Source organism: Podarcis melisellensis (assembly GCF_964234715.1).
Source record: "Podarcis melisellensis genome assembly, chromosome: 7".
NCBI lineage: Eukaryota > Metazoa > Chordata > Lepidosauria > Squamata > Lacertidae > Podarcis > Podarcis melisellensis.
Window position 1 is genome coordinate 45,770,190 of NC_138539.1, and position 15,434 is coordinate 45,785,623.

The 15,434-nt window shown below is 41.1% G+C and overlaps 1 protein-coding gene and 1 long non-coding RNA gene across 4 annotated transcripts in view; one reads left to right on the forward strand and one right to left on the reverse strand.

The window, feature by feature from the left end:
* The window catches only part of YES1 (YES proto-oncogene 1, Src family tyrosine kinase), a 32,424-nt gene extending 17,411 nt beyond the window's left edge, over positions 1–15,013 (reverse strand). Inside the window, exons 1-3 of one of the 3 annotated variants that reach the window (XM_081918103.1) lie at positions 14,353–15,013; positions 2,871–3,143; positions 105–188 (exon numbers count right to left, since the gene is read on the reverse strand). In XM_081918103.1, coding sequence (XP_081774229.1) covers positions 105–188; positions 2,871–3,135 — 349 coding nt within the window. In that variant the 5' untranslated portion in view covers positions 3,136–3,143; positions 14,353–15,013. Of the gene's footprint in view, positions 1–104; positions 361–2,870; positions 3,144–14,352 lie in introns of those variants that run through there. The other 2 variants (XM_081918101.1, XM_081918102.1) reach the window with 2 other exon arrangements.
* On the forward strand, positions 5,642–8,263 carry LOC309374422. Its single transcript, XR_014170579.1, has 2 exons — positions 5,642–6,105; positions 8,074–8,263. It is a non-coding gene; the product is annotated as an uncharacterized lncRNA (long non-coding RNA).
* Positions 15,014–15,434: the final 421 nt, after the last annotated feature.

The window sequence follows — 15,434 nt, forward strand, 5'->3', positions numbered from 1 at the left end:
AATACTCAATCTCAATTTAGTTTAAGAGAGAACTTTTTTTTTACCCCTCAGTGGTCTAAGGAAATTCATTGTACACACGTATGCGTTTCCTCCTAAAGACTTACACTGAGTACAGATGATCATTGTTGTAGAGTGATTTCCTGTTACTGCAACCATATTATCCCCTTGATCCAGCAAAACTAACATAACTGTCGAAACATTATGTGTGAGGGTGGGGAAATTTCAGCAGATTTTTTTTTTATAGAAAACCCTTTGGGGGCTATTCAATTTGAATATTTCTTTTAAAAAAGGGTTGGAACATGACAAATATTTGCAAAATAATGAATGAATGAAGCATGAATTCTGCAAGCAAATATGCATACTGGAAGTACCCATAAATCCAAATTTGAAGAGAAAGCGGAACTCTAGTCTCCAGACGTTCCATTCCATGTGTGGCTTCGGTTGCTCTGTACTGGAATGTTGGCCTCATTATGAGGTAAATGTGATTGTTATGTGCAAAAAGGTCTAATTTTCATATTTTTCTAGTAATCAGCATGTCTAGAAATATATATAAAATATCTATACACTTCTGTTTTCTGGATAGCGTAGAAGCAGTGATGTGACGTTGGAAATTTTCTTCTATATTTTTGTAGAAGTTTCCCCATTTCTAAAAATGAAGTGGTCCATATAATTAATTGATAGCATAAGGAATGGATGTACCACCAGTCAAAAGAGCCATTTCAAAGTTGTCACCTTTTTCCCCAAGTGACTATCCCATGGATGCTCATTTAGCACACAAACAAACACATGCCCTAAATCTTCAGCAGGGTTTGGTTCAGACATATCTCAAGCCAAATTGGGCTGCCAGGGACAGGTTCAGTGCTGTTTAAGGTGAAGCAGGTGTCCTCTGAGGCATCCTAAACAAAGTCAGTGAAGCCTCATGGCTGCTTTGAAGCTTCAGAGGTCCCAGAGAACTTAGAACTGCCTCCTTAAAATCATAACATTTCCTCAAGATCTCCAAAAAGGACAGGGGGAAGGGAGAGTAGAGGGTGCAGTTTGGTGACTGACTAACTGGAAAATAGCTTCCCCAGGGCTCTTCTTTTTTACTTCCAATCATGGTGCTTCTGCGAGGGAGAGAAGTGTCAACTAAGCAGAAATCAAAAAGAAAAGCCACAAACTGTTCTTCATCTATCATATTTCCCCACACCTCTCCTTCTATGCTCCATGTTTTTTTCTACATAAAGGTAAAGGTAAAGGGACCCCTGACCATTAGGTCCATTCGTGGTCGACTCTGGGGTTGCGACGCTCATCTCGCTTTATTGGCCAAGGGAGCCGGTGTGCAGCTTCCAGGTAATGTGGCCAGCATGACTAAGCAGATTCTGGCGAACCAGAGCAGCGCATGGAAATGCCGTTTAAATTCCTGCCAGAGTGGTGCCTATTTATCTACTTGCACTTTGACGTGTTTCCGAACTGCTAGGTTGGCAGGAGCAGGGACCAAGCAACGGCAGCTCACCCCGTTGCGGGGATTCGAACCGCCGACCTTCTGATCGGCAAGTCCTAGGCTCTGTGGTTTAACCCACAGCGCCACCCGCATCCTGTTTTCTACATACTGACCCCCCCAAAAAAACACAGAAGGATAAGTTAGTTCCTTTCCACCAAACACTTTAATAACTGCCCATCCCCTTGTACACAGCTCACCCGTGCCTATCCTTATGAAACTCTACATATTATTTTGGCATCTTTTGACAATGCCATTTTCAGAGAAATTCTTCAGAAAAGCCACAGGAGTGATATGCAAGTCTGTTCTTTTCCGCCTTTAAAGACATTCCTTGCACAACCTGCCCTGCACCTATCTGTCTGAAATTGGGGGTGGGGGGGGGAGGAGGTCAAACCAACATAAAATTCCATCCACTTCTGTAAAGAAATAAAAAGTATATGCATCCTCTTAAATAAATTTGCAAAGTTTAATTGCACCTAGTGCAAAAGCCCCAAAGCCTCTCTCTAAAATTTGGTGGGCTTCATCCACTTAGAAAGTGCTATTATGCCTGCAAGTTCCATCCACTGCTGTCAAATAGTTAAAAATGCAGCCATTTGTTGATATTTTTGTTACAATGAATGGGGCCATATGAAGTATTGGATTTTCCAAGGTGATACAAGGTTTCATTTCTGAGCCAAAGCAGCTCATGCTCAAGGTGGTCCCTATCTCAGCTCTACTGTCTCCAAGTTACTGGAAAGTTATTATCTGTGCACAATCTTAAAAACAGAAGGGTTTCCATATGATTTCTTCATTCAATTCAAGTCCCTGTCTTTCCCTAAGACTCTAAAAGCTGTGCAGGTCTCAACCACTCAACTCTAGCCCATGCCAAAGCACCACCAAACAATTCTGAATTCTGCAGAGAGAGTAAATCAATATATGACATTTTCATTTAAAAGGTAACATAAGATGTTTTATTTCCAATGATTTGAGTGTAGTCATACAACACCTGCAGATCCACTGATTCCCTATTCCAGCTCTACTGTCTCCAAGTCATGTTTTTACTTCCAAGGCATGCTTTCCATTAACATTTTCCTCCTGCCATCATTATATTTTAAGTACAAACTCATAGTTAAGTCAAATTTATTTTTGAAGTAATGCCCATCTGTTAGAGCACTAGGCTACACCTGTGTAAAGTACAGGTGATTTCACTGGTTAGAGTTAGTTTAAGCTTTCTCCTACATTGCTTTATAATTTCCAAAAAATACAATACCTTTTTGACCAGAGACCATGGCAGAGATTAGAAAATGAATGGGTAGACACAGTATAGACCAAATCACATGCAGCTTTTGGTTTAGTTAATTCACTCCTAAGGGACTCTGCTGGAATCTGGAGTTAGTTTTGAAATGATGCTCACCTGTTAAACCGCTAGGATATGGACATGGCACAGATGAAAATGAGGAAGATGCTCCTCCAAACGGTGTCATCCCAGATGGCCCACCAAAAGGAGTCACGGAATGGCTGTTAAAATTAACTGATGATCCCTTTATTGCAGGTGACTGGTTTGCTTGGGTTGGATCTGTTCCATAATGGCTGGCATGGGAAGTAATGGGTTCTGGAGCATTCTCAGTCCTATATTTCATTGTAGGACTTTTATCTTCCTTACTTTTAATACACCCCATGGTCTTTTCTGTAGAGAGAAAGATAGCATCACTTTGATATGTCAATATTTAAATAAGTTATTCTTTCTTAAGTCATTAGATAAGTATTTAGAACAAATTGGAGATCTAAGTGTCTGAGGTTTCGACATCTAAAATCTGAAACTGAATGGCCTTCCTGGTGAATTTGTTGACAGCAGAGTTCATAATTTTGAGCCTGGTTGCAATTGTATGGCCTTATTACACTAATAAAGACCCTTCGATCTCTGACATAAGTTATTTTCAAGCTATTGGACTCACACCAATGCACTGGCTGACCCCTATGAGAACAGGATGATAGTCTAGATAGGCCATTGGCCTGATCCAGCAGGCTCTTCTTATGTTCTTAAGTACATGGTCACACATTGCAATATTTAGCAGCCCTTTAAGTTAAAAACTGTTATAAAAAGAATACAAAAAAACACAACATTGCATTTTAAGGCATCAACTTAAAATGGACTATTTTAATAACCACTCTTGCAATATTCTCTAAACATTAAATAATAATAATAATAAACAAATCCATGCTAGTAATTTCACATCTTTAAATTTAACATCTCAGTTGTGTAAGCTGCTTCTACTTGCCATTTTTACAGAGGTAACTGAGTTCAAAACCTGCTGAGGAAAGAAGTCCTCAGTACTGATAAACAGTACTATTGAACTGGTGAAGTTCTATGAAGTTAATGCTAATTAATTTGAAAAAGATAGATAAACTGAAGTAGGTGAATCCTGGGCATTGTTGTTGGCACAGCCTTGGTCATGTTTCTAGGATATGCTAGGTTCACATGGTTTTTATTTATTTTTTGTGTTTTTCTTCCCACTCCAGCTAAGCACCTGTAGAATACGGCTGCTTTTTGCCAATGTAGCAGTGGTGCAGCTCTTCTTTGATGTAATATCAGTATAGGATTGCTCTGTTACTTTAGTTACACAAAGTGTTTAATTCCATTGCCTCTGTAGAAATGGTAAGTAGTTTACAATGATCCACCTCAGATAAGCAATTTTAACAAGGTATGTTATTATTGCTTATTCTTCCAGGTTTCTGAAATATAGACATGATCAGCTATGTGATGTTACATGAATGCTGATGAGTAAATATATTGATTTGTGTATGAAGCATTACATTATTCATACTTTTTACTTGCAGGTTAGATACCGCTTCAGCTTTGTTTGGGATTTTAGCTTTTTGTGTGCAAAATTGGCAAATCAGAATGGGTTCAAGTAAGGTAGGAGATCCATGTGGAGGCCACCCATATGTAGCCTTCCACATCTGCATGTGGGCAACTGAGATCACAAATATATGATGTTTTTTCAAACTGTTTAGAACGATTTAACAAACAGTGTGTTGTAAATTATTATATTCACATTTAATTAAATGGGGTACTTATCAATTTAGTGTTTTCATATAGTAAGAACTTATGCCAACATTAACTGACAGTGTCTTTTTACTAAACTCTTTCACACTTGTGCAAAGTTAAACCAGTTTGGAACTCTCTCTGCTAGCCAATTGTCTCCTTAAAGTATGAGTCTTATTCACTGAGTTGAATTGCTTCATTAAGGGACAGTTGGCTGGCATGGAGAAGACTGAGCAGACTGACAATGTGCTTCAGTTACAAAGAAACTGCAGCAAGATTTTCTAAAAATCACACTGGGTCTCTCAATAAATGAAGCTAGCTGAAGAGCATACAAATAAAGAATGTTTCCAGGAGAGGCTGAAAGTTCTGTGGCCTTCTGACTTAAACCACATTAAAATACAACAACACAAAATATGTATTTGATTTATTTGAAAATATGCTCATGTATATTAAATATATTTCCTTTAAAAAGGCAGTTATGAGACCCCTAAAAAAGATATCTCTAAACCTCAAAATTCTGTATAATTATTGACTAAGGGCCAACGTTCTCTTCTTGGACAAAGAGCCTGATTGGGTGTTTACTTCCATATGCCAGACAAGTCATAGATGAAACGTATTAACCCATTTCACTCTGACTTCTAAACTGGTTTTGGAAATTAAAATGCCCTGGTTACTCTGATGTATGACAGATGAGCTGCAACGCTGCTCATTCTCTCAACAGCTTTCAATGACCATATTATCCTTCTGATTATCAACCATCTGGGGTAAGAATTGGAAGCACTGCATTTTGTTGGTTCCACTCCTACCTGATTGATCAGTTCCAGAATGTGGTGTTGGGAGACAGTTGCTCTGCCCTGTGGTATTTTTGCTGTGGAATTCCACAAGACTCAATCATTTCCAATACTGTTTAACATTTATATGAAACCACTGGAAAAGGTCATCAGGATATTTGGAGTGAATAAGTATAAAGTCCAATCACAACTCATACGCAAAATCAAACATAGCAAAAAGCTGTCTGAAGTTCTGTGTGGAAGACCTTCCTGTCCCCACTGGTTCCCTAGACTGCAAGATGAGTGGGGAAAGTAGTGAAGGCAGAAAGCTGTGAAAGGGAGGAGAAAGGCAGGCAGGCAGAAGCTGTAGCTCCATTCTAGCTATTTTGTTTTGCTTGTAGCTCTTTCTGTTGGCCTTTCCAGAAGCCGATATTTCTTCTTCCTCCATCTACCTTTGTTTCACCACTTGTTTCCGAGTTGCCTCCTACATCAGGGGGAAGGTCACTGCTGCCCTCAGACCAAGCGCATACAACTGAATTTTGTGCAAATAAAATGTGTGTGTGTGTGTGTGTTGCGATCATACTGTATTGCTGATGCTGAACTTCTTCTTCTCAAATTATGTTCTGAGTAAGTGCACAGAGTAATAAAAAGCTTGAATGAGAGCCAAGAAATGGAATATTTGAGTCTTAGGTGCTGCTGGTTGGTGAGAAACTTGTTAAATGGCTGACATGAAGCAAATCAGATGGCTAGTTTTGCAGAAACGAAAATCAATTGATGTACAGAAAATGTGGACACTCATGCAACACACTTAACAACGAGAAGAAATGCGCAAGGTAGGTCTTTTCCCTTCAGCAGGTGCTGATGTGTATGTACCATGCCCAATCTAGAACGATTTTCTTTTTGAAATTTGCAAGAATGGCATTCCACCATAAACAAAGTATTATTCTGAATTCAAAGAGCTTATTGTTCCAGCCATCATTCAGCTCCTGCCATAGTATCATTGGTCAGTTAGTTCACTGCCTTTAGGTCCAACAAGCCTAGAAATCTAATAATAAACAACATGATAGACCAGGGAATGAAGTTCAGCTTAGAGAAGATGAAAGAAAGAAGGGAATACAAACTCAAACCAATTCAAGGCCAACAATGAACTTTCATGACTGAAGTATTATACAGAGTTGCCCAAACCCAGGATTTTAACTTAATTTCAAATAAACCTCAACAGCCCCATAATAAACATAGATTATTCAACGTGGATGAGTTTGACCAAACTGCGGGAGGCAGTGGAGGACAGAGGTGCCTGGCGTTCTCTGGTCCATGGGGTCACGAAGAGTCGGACACGACTAAACGACTAAACAACAACATTCAACGTGGAGTTTTTGTGCTACCATTTGATGGATGAATGCTGCTCCTACATGGTCCTATGTCTCAGAACAGTATCAGCATAACTATTATGAGATTAATGATGTTTCAGTTACAACTGCATATGCCATTCAGGAGGTGGCTCTGCCCATGTAAACCAAGCAAGCAAATGAAAGTGACGAGTCTTCCCCAAGTGATGGAGATGGTATTACTGAAGCAACAATTTGTTGTTGAAAAACAAATTGAAGTCTAAGTGCAAAGATTGGAACTGAGGAACTTTGAGCAGCAAACAAGTTTCCTCACGCTGAACATACTGTTCCAAGAGGGGTGGTCAATTAGGAATCACAGCTTAGCAACATACTCCCAAGAGAGATGTACATAATGCAGACTCAGGGATGGCTCATGCTTTGTTGGCGAGGAATGCAAATGGTCAGCTGGGCCTTGTTCCTGTCATTCACCAAGGTGGGGCTTGAATTTACATTTCCTGTTTCCCAGTATTATGCCCTAGATTATGGACATACTCCTGGGAGGGTGCAGGTATAGCTGCCCTTATTGCCAGTCCTAGTTCTTCCCTTCCCATGAAGGCAGAAGGCTCCTTCTCCCCTTCAGTAGGTATAGAGCCATGGGTACTGTGAGATACTGCCATCTTTCCTCCACTTTATGTTGTACATTCGAAGGAGTTGTTACTTTTAATGCAAGAGGCATAAAAATACTGAAATCTCCCATGTGCAATGATTTCTGGTGCTTCAGAGTTGCAGGGATCTTGTTGTTTCCATCACAGTGTAGATTGCTTTTGGGTGCCCGTGTATCAGGCTATGCTTTACTTGTGTGAGGTGGAGATGGAAAATGTCATGTGCTTCTATACTGTGTACAGATCGGTTTCATCTATGCCTAACTGACAGGTGTCAATGGCATGATGCACCATGATTGTCTGAGTAATACTGACTCTCACCAATGGGGCCTCAACTGTTATAGCTTCTGCATTCTACTTTTGTGCTATTTTTCTTTGCCCTTTCAACTTTTTACTGTGTAAATTTATGATCCTGATTAAGTTGCATCAAGGCTACCTATGCTGGCCAAAGTAGGTGTCTGACATTGCAGGTCAATAGGATTGCCTAGTAAGTCTATAAAAGAGTAAGCTCATTGCTGCAGCAGAAGTGACAGATAAAGGATGTTAAGGAATTATTAATTCTGGACAAGGAATAATTTGTTCATTGATTCAGAGGACATCATTTTACATACCAGATGTTTTGTTCTCAAGAGCTAACTTCCATCAGCTTGACAGATTTTTATATTTAATTGCAAAAGTTGTATGAAGCATTCGAAATGTGCTCATTTATTTGTTAACAGTTTACTAAACTGCATATGGCTTTTGAAGCACGCAGCAACAAATAATATAGTAACATCATAACAAAATCTCAGCAAAGCATTTTCACCTCTAGGGAGCAACAGAAACAAAGTCATGACAGGAAGAATAATGTTACCTAATTTCCTCTGTCACATACTACAAGAACAAGAACAGAAAACCAGATACTTGTCTGAGGTTTTTGTGGTTATTGCAGCTTCTCCATTCTCCAACTATATCCCATAACACTATGTAGCAATACAATAAGTAAACTTTTGTTCTGACAATCTGCATGATCTGACCATTTGTTCTATGGTGAACCTAAATGTTAAAGATAAGAACTACAGAACTCTATTGGCTTTCTGGGCATGTATTAAGACATTTGCCTTGTCTTTTCTTCTTTTTTGGAAAGGATATCAATTATTTTTTCATCAGTCCCATGCATTTTTTAAAGTTCTCCACATTATATAGAAATGTATTCAAATCTGCACCAAGAAATACAGCCAAAGAATTTTACTTGTGAATACACACTATTTTATTCTATATATTAGGAAAGTGGGTGACCCAACTGCAAATATGCTGGTTCCCCAGACTGGTTGGGGAGCGGAGGACAAGATTAATCTCCACCAACAAAGGAACCTCTAGGTGTACAAATGCCCTACACTTTTGAACCCCACTTCCCTTGTGCAGTCCTCCAAACCATCTTAACCCAGAGCTACCTTCATGACATTGTCAAATACTGGCAGCAGACAGAGTACACAGGTACAAACAGACCTTCAGTTTCCAGTGCTGGGAGAAAGGAAAGCAATGGCTTCCTACAGGGGGAGGAAAATGGGCTTGATATAAGTGTATCCTCCATCACATATACTATGAGGCCAATTGCTTTTAAATGCAGAGCAGAAGGAATGCCCCCTGACTGGGATGTGTTCTTGGGATAGAAGGTGGCCTATCTGAAGATCACCTCCTTATCATAGAATCCATAAGTTAACAACAGGGGTCAGCAACCTTTTTCAGCCGTGGGCCGGTCCACCGTCCCTCTAGACCAAGGGGGGGGGGTGAACTATATTTTGAAAAAAATATATGGACGAATTCCTATGCCCCACAAATAACCCAGAGATGCATTTTAAATAAAAGGTCACATTCTACTCATGTAAAAACATGCTGGTTCCCGGACCGCCGGCGGGCCAGACTGAGAAGGCAATTGGGCCGCATCCGGCCCACGGACCTTAGGTTGCCTACCCCTGAGTTAACAGAAGTCATCCCCATTTGAGATAGTGACAGGCCTATCTTGGAACAGAGAGGAGCACCAAAAGGAAGGAAGAGGGAAAAAAAACTATCTCTAGGAGCAATTCTGGGATGGGGTGGGGGTGAAGTATTTGCTTTATTACCCAAGATCAAGCAGATTTTTTAAATAATTTAGAATGCCTGACCATTTTATGTTCAGTTGTTTTCAAGTGGAATACCATCAAGGGAGGCTAGTTGTCTATATACCTCCAGAAACATCAGTACCAGAATATCATCATCTGTATTCTCAGAGACAATGAATACAAAGCAGAGGCAGTGTTTCCAAGACAACAACCTTTTAGCAAAGAATTGTGGTAATCTAAAAGTATTTCTGTCAGCTAAACGTGTGCAATAGGTTAAACAACGTATCCCAAGAACTAGATTTTCATAAGACATATACAATAATGCAACAGTTGTCTTGTTGATTTAAGGTGGAAGGAAGAGCATGTGGGTATGGAGGATGTTTGGTGATATAATCACATTCCTGAAAATATTTACTTGATATTTCGCTGACATAAATAGAATTCCTTTCAAGCAAAATTAGTTAGGTGGTGTAATGTTGTTCCATCCCATAATAGTATACTGTTATAATAATCTTGTACTAATATACTTGTGTTGCCAATAATTTCTAAGCAGCCAACTTATTTCTAGGAAAACAATGATCTCAGCTCTCTCAGCTCTTTTTCTTAGCTGGCTTTTATCAGAAATCCCAAACATAAGTATATAAGAACGGTCTTGGATGAAAGTGAATCTTCTTCAGGGCCGTAGCTAGGTGATCTTGCGCCCCTGGCGGAACTGTCCAGATTGTGCCCCCTAGCCACAGACAAATTAGCTCTTCTTTCTGCCTCTCCTCCAACGCTGGCCCCTCCACCCATTCAATTCACCCTCTATTTAAAACCATTTCTTATGAGGCAATAATCAATATTTATATTTATGGACATATTTTTTTAGCCGATTTTGTGCCTCCCCCCATCGCCTGCGCCCCTGGTAGGGGCCCACCTCACCACCCCCTAGCTACAGTCCTGATCTTCTTTCCCAAAGTAGATAGCTTAAATGCATCTGAGAACCCCAAAAAGCACATCATTATGGCAAAAAAACATTCTCCATTGCTTGCTTGCCAGCAGTAGGGATTTCAAGGCATACAACAGAGGTTTTGAACCTAAGGTCTGGGAACTGAATTTGACAGAACTACTCCAATAGTCTCCCTAGGAAGATGCCTTAAAGACTGCACAGAAATATTCAGCTGACTCCAAATGCGGCTGTCAACATAACATGCACGTAGAAGCACAACAATCAGATCATATTGATGCTTTTAATTATGTTTTATAGATATTTATAGACAGATTTTATAGCACATCATATGCTGTAAGCTGACTTGTTAAATTTTATGAAAGCGTGGATTATAATTTTTCAAGTAAAATAAATACAACACCTATTATGCACTGGTTACACTAGCTTACTTTCCAATTTGTTTCCAAGTTAAATTTAAGGTGCTGGTCCAAATCTTTAAATCTTTAAACAGCCTGGGGGCTGTTTATCTAAAACAGCCTTGCTCTACCTGGTGTGCTTCATATATTTAGGACTACAGGTCCAATCATCCCTGACTGACGGTCTGATGATAGTTGTTTTCTAAAATATCTGGAAGTCATTAGGTTGGGGGAAAGAGATCTACAGAACTGCCTTTGCTGTTGCACGAATCAAACATTTAAGAGTGCCCCATCATGACCAGCTCTTTGGTATTCATTAAAATCAGACACATTTGAAGGGTACCAGAGACAGGCCCTTTCTTTAGTGATACCAGAATTATGGAAATCCCTCCCTGGGGAAATAGAACAAGCCTCTTTCTTTGTACTTTTGAAACGCAATGCACACTGAAAACATCTTCATTCAGGGAGGAATGATTATATTTTTTAAAAAGATATATGTGATTGCTTTTTATAGATTTTTTTCCAAGTAGCCTTGTGAGAAGACTTTTTAGAAGGTGGTATATTAATGCATTCATAAGATAATAAAGAGTTATTGCTTAAATATAGAAATCTTCATTTAAGTCTTTCAATATATTCATTGTAAGTACTGCAACAGCTTAAAAGCAATCTTGTAACTTGAAACTTTCACCTAGCAATCTTATCAACACTACAACAGCTGGGATCCACAAAAGCCTTTAGGCTCAGAAAATATCTCTTACATCCTTTATTCATTTCAAGACTCACCCACACCATAGCTCTTAGCACTGCACTGGAGGCTGTACATAATGCTAGTTTTCCAATCTTCTGAAGAATGGGGAAATAGCTAGTTGGTGACAACCTTACGCAGCTTTTGGAAAACTGGAGGTTGTACTGTATACATCCTCTTGACTTTGCATCTCCACCATCAATATTTGACCCCCAAAGCGATTTTGAACTGCTACATGATAATGCAATCCTATAGACTGGTAGTGGGGTTGACCTTGTTGGGGGTTTTTGGGAATCAAGTTTTTTTTTGGGGGGAGAGATGATCCAGCCCATGGGTTACGCCCCCACTTTACCTACTTACTTGGGACTAAGTTCCATTAAAAATCTGTGCAAAGGATTAGGTTATAAAATCAAAACCTCAGGTTTTCACTCACTAGGGTAAAACTGTAATTTAGATAGTACAGCAAGACCTTGAAAAAACCCCAACTGTTGTAACAATTAATGCAAGTGACATATTTCAAGCAGTTTGATTAAAAACTAACATATGAAAACCATGAAACATTATCAGAAATCACTTGCTCTTTGAAGACTGTATGGATTATATTTGATCTGCAACACTATGCTTTGCCTTTATAGTAAATATTGTCTTAACACTTGACCCTGCTAAGCAGACGAGATCTGCTTGGCATTATGCATTTCACCTCGGGGGCTGGGCTTTTTTTGTTTTTGTTTTGCAGTCAAACGTACAGTGGTTGCACTGCTTAACTGAGGAAATATTTTTTTAGTCAACTAAAAATGTGCCTCTGACTAACCTTACAGCAGCTTTAAAAAAATTTCAAAACAGATTTACTTATAAAAATTTCATCATCTTAAAAGAGAAGAAATGCCTGCTATGGTATGTGTATGGTATCTAAAACATACGCTTCTTGCTTTCCAATATTTTACACACATACAGCCTGCATAATCCTATGCTTGTTCTTAGATGTAAAGGCTACTGAGTTCATTGATATTGTCAGGTAAATGTGTATAGAATTGCAGCCTAGGGGTGATATCTAACTAAGTCAGAGAAGATCCACTGAAATAAATGGAGCTACCGTACTTTGAATAGGACTAACATTGGATACAACTCAAAGTGATTCATTGATAAACTTATATGCGTGTTTGATTAAAATTTCTTTCAATGCTGAAATTTCTTTGGAACACTAAAAGTTGCATGTGTTCTTAACTAGAGAACAAGGCCTTCAATACTGATTATTTTATTATTGCATAAAGAAGTGCTTTCCTCCTTTAAAACTACTTTTAACTATATCATTTACTCCACTGGTTTTCAAAACAAAAATTAAAGCAAAATGCTAATCTGCTGCAAAGCAGTTTCAGACTGTTTTACTCCAAGACACTTCAGTTAATATCTGAACTTGAAATGGTTTTTATTTGACAATGCAACTTTAATATTCCCCAAGTACTGACAACAAATCATTACAGTCCCTCCCTAATCAGCATACTTTAAAAATTACATAACATAGTATCACAAAATGTGATGGGTGGACTCACAGTAAATATTATATTAACTGTTAAGAGTGAAACTGCTCATGATTAATTTAAGGTTTAAACATGCTCAGTGCATGTAAGTACATGTAGTGTGAACATATTCATTTCAAAGAAAAAAAATTTTTGTTTAGGACCTAACATTTAATAAATTGTTTTGATTGTAAATTCAAGTAAATACTAATTACACTTCAAAATGATGTAGCCTATGGATACATAGATATACTAACTGAAATGTGCCATTATCCTATACATTTTGTATACTGCCTTGTTAACTTAAGCAAGTTCATTATGTCTTCATGTCATGAATTCTCATAAAGTTTGTAAAGGAAGTTACTTCCCCCCCCCCAGTGGGAAAATAAAAACCCCAAATGCTTGAAGGAAACCACAGTTGTATTTTGTTCTGTAATAAATGCTTAATGATTCTTAAGAGTCATGATCTCTGGTATCATTGTTTGGAAAACAATAAACATATATCGGGACCAAAGTGCAGATCAGGAATCAGCTTTTAGTTTCTGAATTCCTTCTGACCCACAACAACACAGTTGCAGTTTTTGGGGCTGAGAAACAGACTACTGTACATTTAAAACTAAGAACTGTGCTAAATCCTTTAAACGACGTTGACACTCAAGAGAACAAATGGTCCCGGCTTACTTTATTAGCAACAATACAGCATATGCTTGAGGGGACTACAAAGAGAGACTTCATCAACTCACTTCGAGACATATTCCAGGAGTTTAAAAGTTGAGAAGACTGGAAAGGGCGCTTGTGAAGGTTGGAAAGCATAACTTGGTACAGTACTTGAGTTTCCTCTCCTATTTCCTCTCCTCCCCTTGCCAAAACAAACAAAACAAACAAAGCCTAACCAGGAAACTTGTTGGGATCGTCAATCAAAGCAAGCGAGGGCGAAGAGGACCCCTTCTGTTGGGAACAGTTGTTATCTGGCTTTCCGGAGCAAACACAAGCAGAAGGCGCGTCTCCTGCCAGGCTGCCACCTCTACACACGAGAAGGGGAGGGAGCGGGGAAGGAGAAAGGGGGGGGGACACATCCAAACGCCCCCCACCCCGTGGAAATGAAACTTTTAAAGGCAGCGTTTTTGAAATATTCCCACACTGTTGCGTGATTGACAGGCGCAAACGCTCCTAAACGAAAGGGGGGAACCCATATGGGCGGAAGGAGTTGCTTAAAAACTCTGGAAGTGGGGAGCAAAGAAGGAAGAGCCCCCCCCCCGCTACCATAAGAAGCCGAGCACTCCCGACCGGAGGGGTCGGTGGGGGGACGGGTGAGGAGAAGCACGCGGGGCCTAGCGCTCTGCAGGCGCCTCAGCCTCCAGGGAGAGCGCGGGGAAGGCGACGGAAGCGCTCGGGACGCTCACCTGCTTTTTCCTGGGCCCGCTCCGGGAGAAAGCGCCGAGTCCTCCTCTGGGACTGAGGGCGTGAGGGCGCCCTCGCTTCCGCCTCAGGGCAGGAGGCACCTCCGGCCCGTCGAGTAAAGGGGAGCAGGAGCGCGTGAGGGGGAGATGGAGGCAGGAAGGGGGCGCCCGACACGAGCCCCCCACCGCGCAGGTGCCGCCCGGAGCCTTCAGCCCCTCGGCATCAGCCCCGGCCTAGGGTTCCCCGGGCTGAGAGAGATATCTTGGCGGCCGCTTGGCGAGGCGGCGGCGGCACGCGAGCCCAGGCCGTGGGGAGAGGGAGGAGCCGGGAAGCCAGGGCCCTCGCTCGCTCTCCTTCCACGCGCACCAGGGAGGAGGCGGAGGCGGAGGAGGCGCCGGGTCCCCCTCAGCAAAGCCCGAGTTCACCATCCCGACCTAACATGGCGGCCGGCGGAGACCCGGCGAGGGAGGAGGAAGGGGGCAGCAGCTGTTGCTGAGGAGGGGAAAGTCGGGCTCCCTCGACGGAAGGCGGCGGGCTCTCCCACAGCGCCCCCTGACTCTCTCCCGCTGAGCCTCTTCGGCTTGGCGCCGCCAGGCCCAGGCCGCTCCCTGGGAATCCTGGGCTGGCGGTGCCTCCGGGAGAAGAGAGGCGGCGGGAAGGGAAGCTTTGGGAGCGAGACTCGGGAGCCTGCTGGGAAGAGCAGCCCTGGGGTGGGGCAGGGATCGCGGAGGGCTTGTTTCGCAAGTTTATTCCATAATGACGACCACGGTGTTGTGAATGCAATGTTAATATAGGAAACTTTAAGCGCTGCCGTCCATCCTCACGACGCGCCTGGTGTCCCGTGGCCAATCCGTGTTTGCACATCGTCAGGAAATAAATCGGGGCTGCTTCCTCAAAAAGCAGTCGACGCGGCAGAGGGCTGTTTCTGTCAGCAGAATTAGCTTCCACTTAAAAAGACTTGGGGTGGTCGTTATATTGTGTTCAGAGTCGTGGCTTCAGCTAAACTGAATTTTTAAAAGTCCTTGGAGACTATACAGTAAATTAAAACGTTTTAAGTGAACCATTGGTATAACAACCCTAGAAA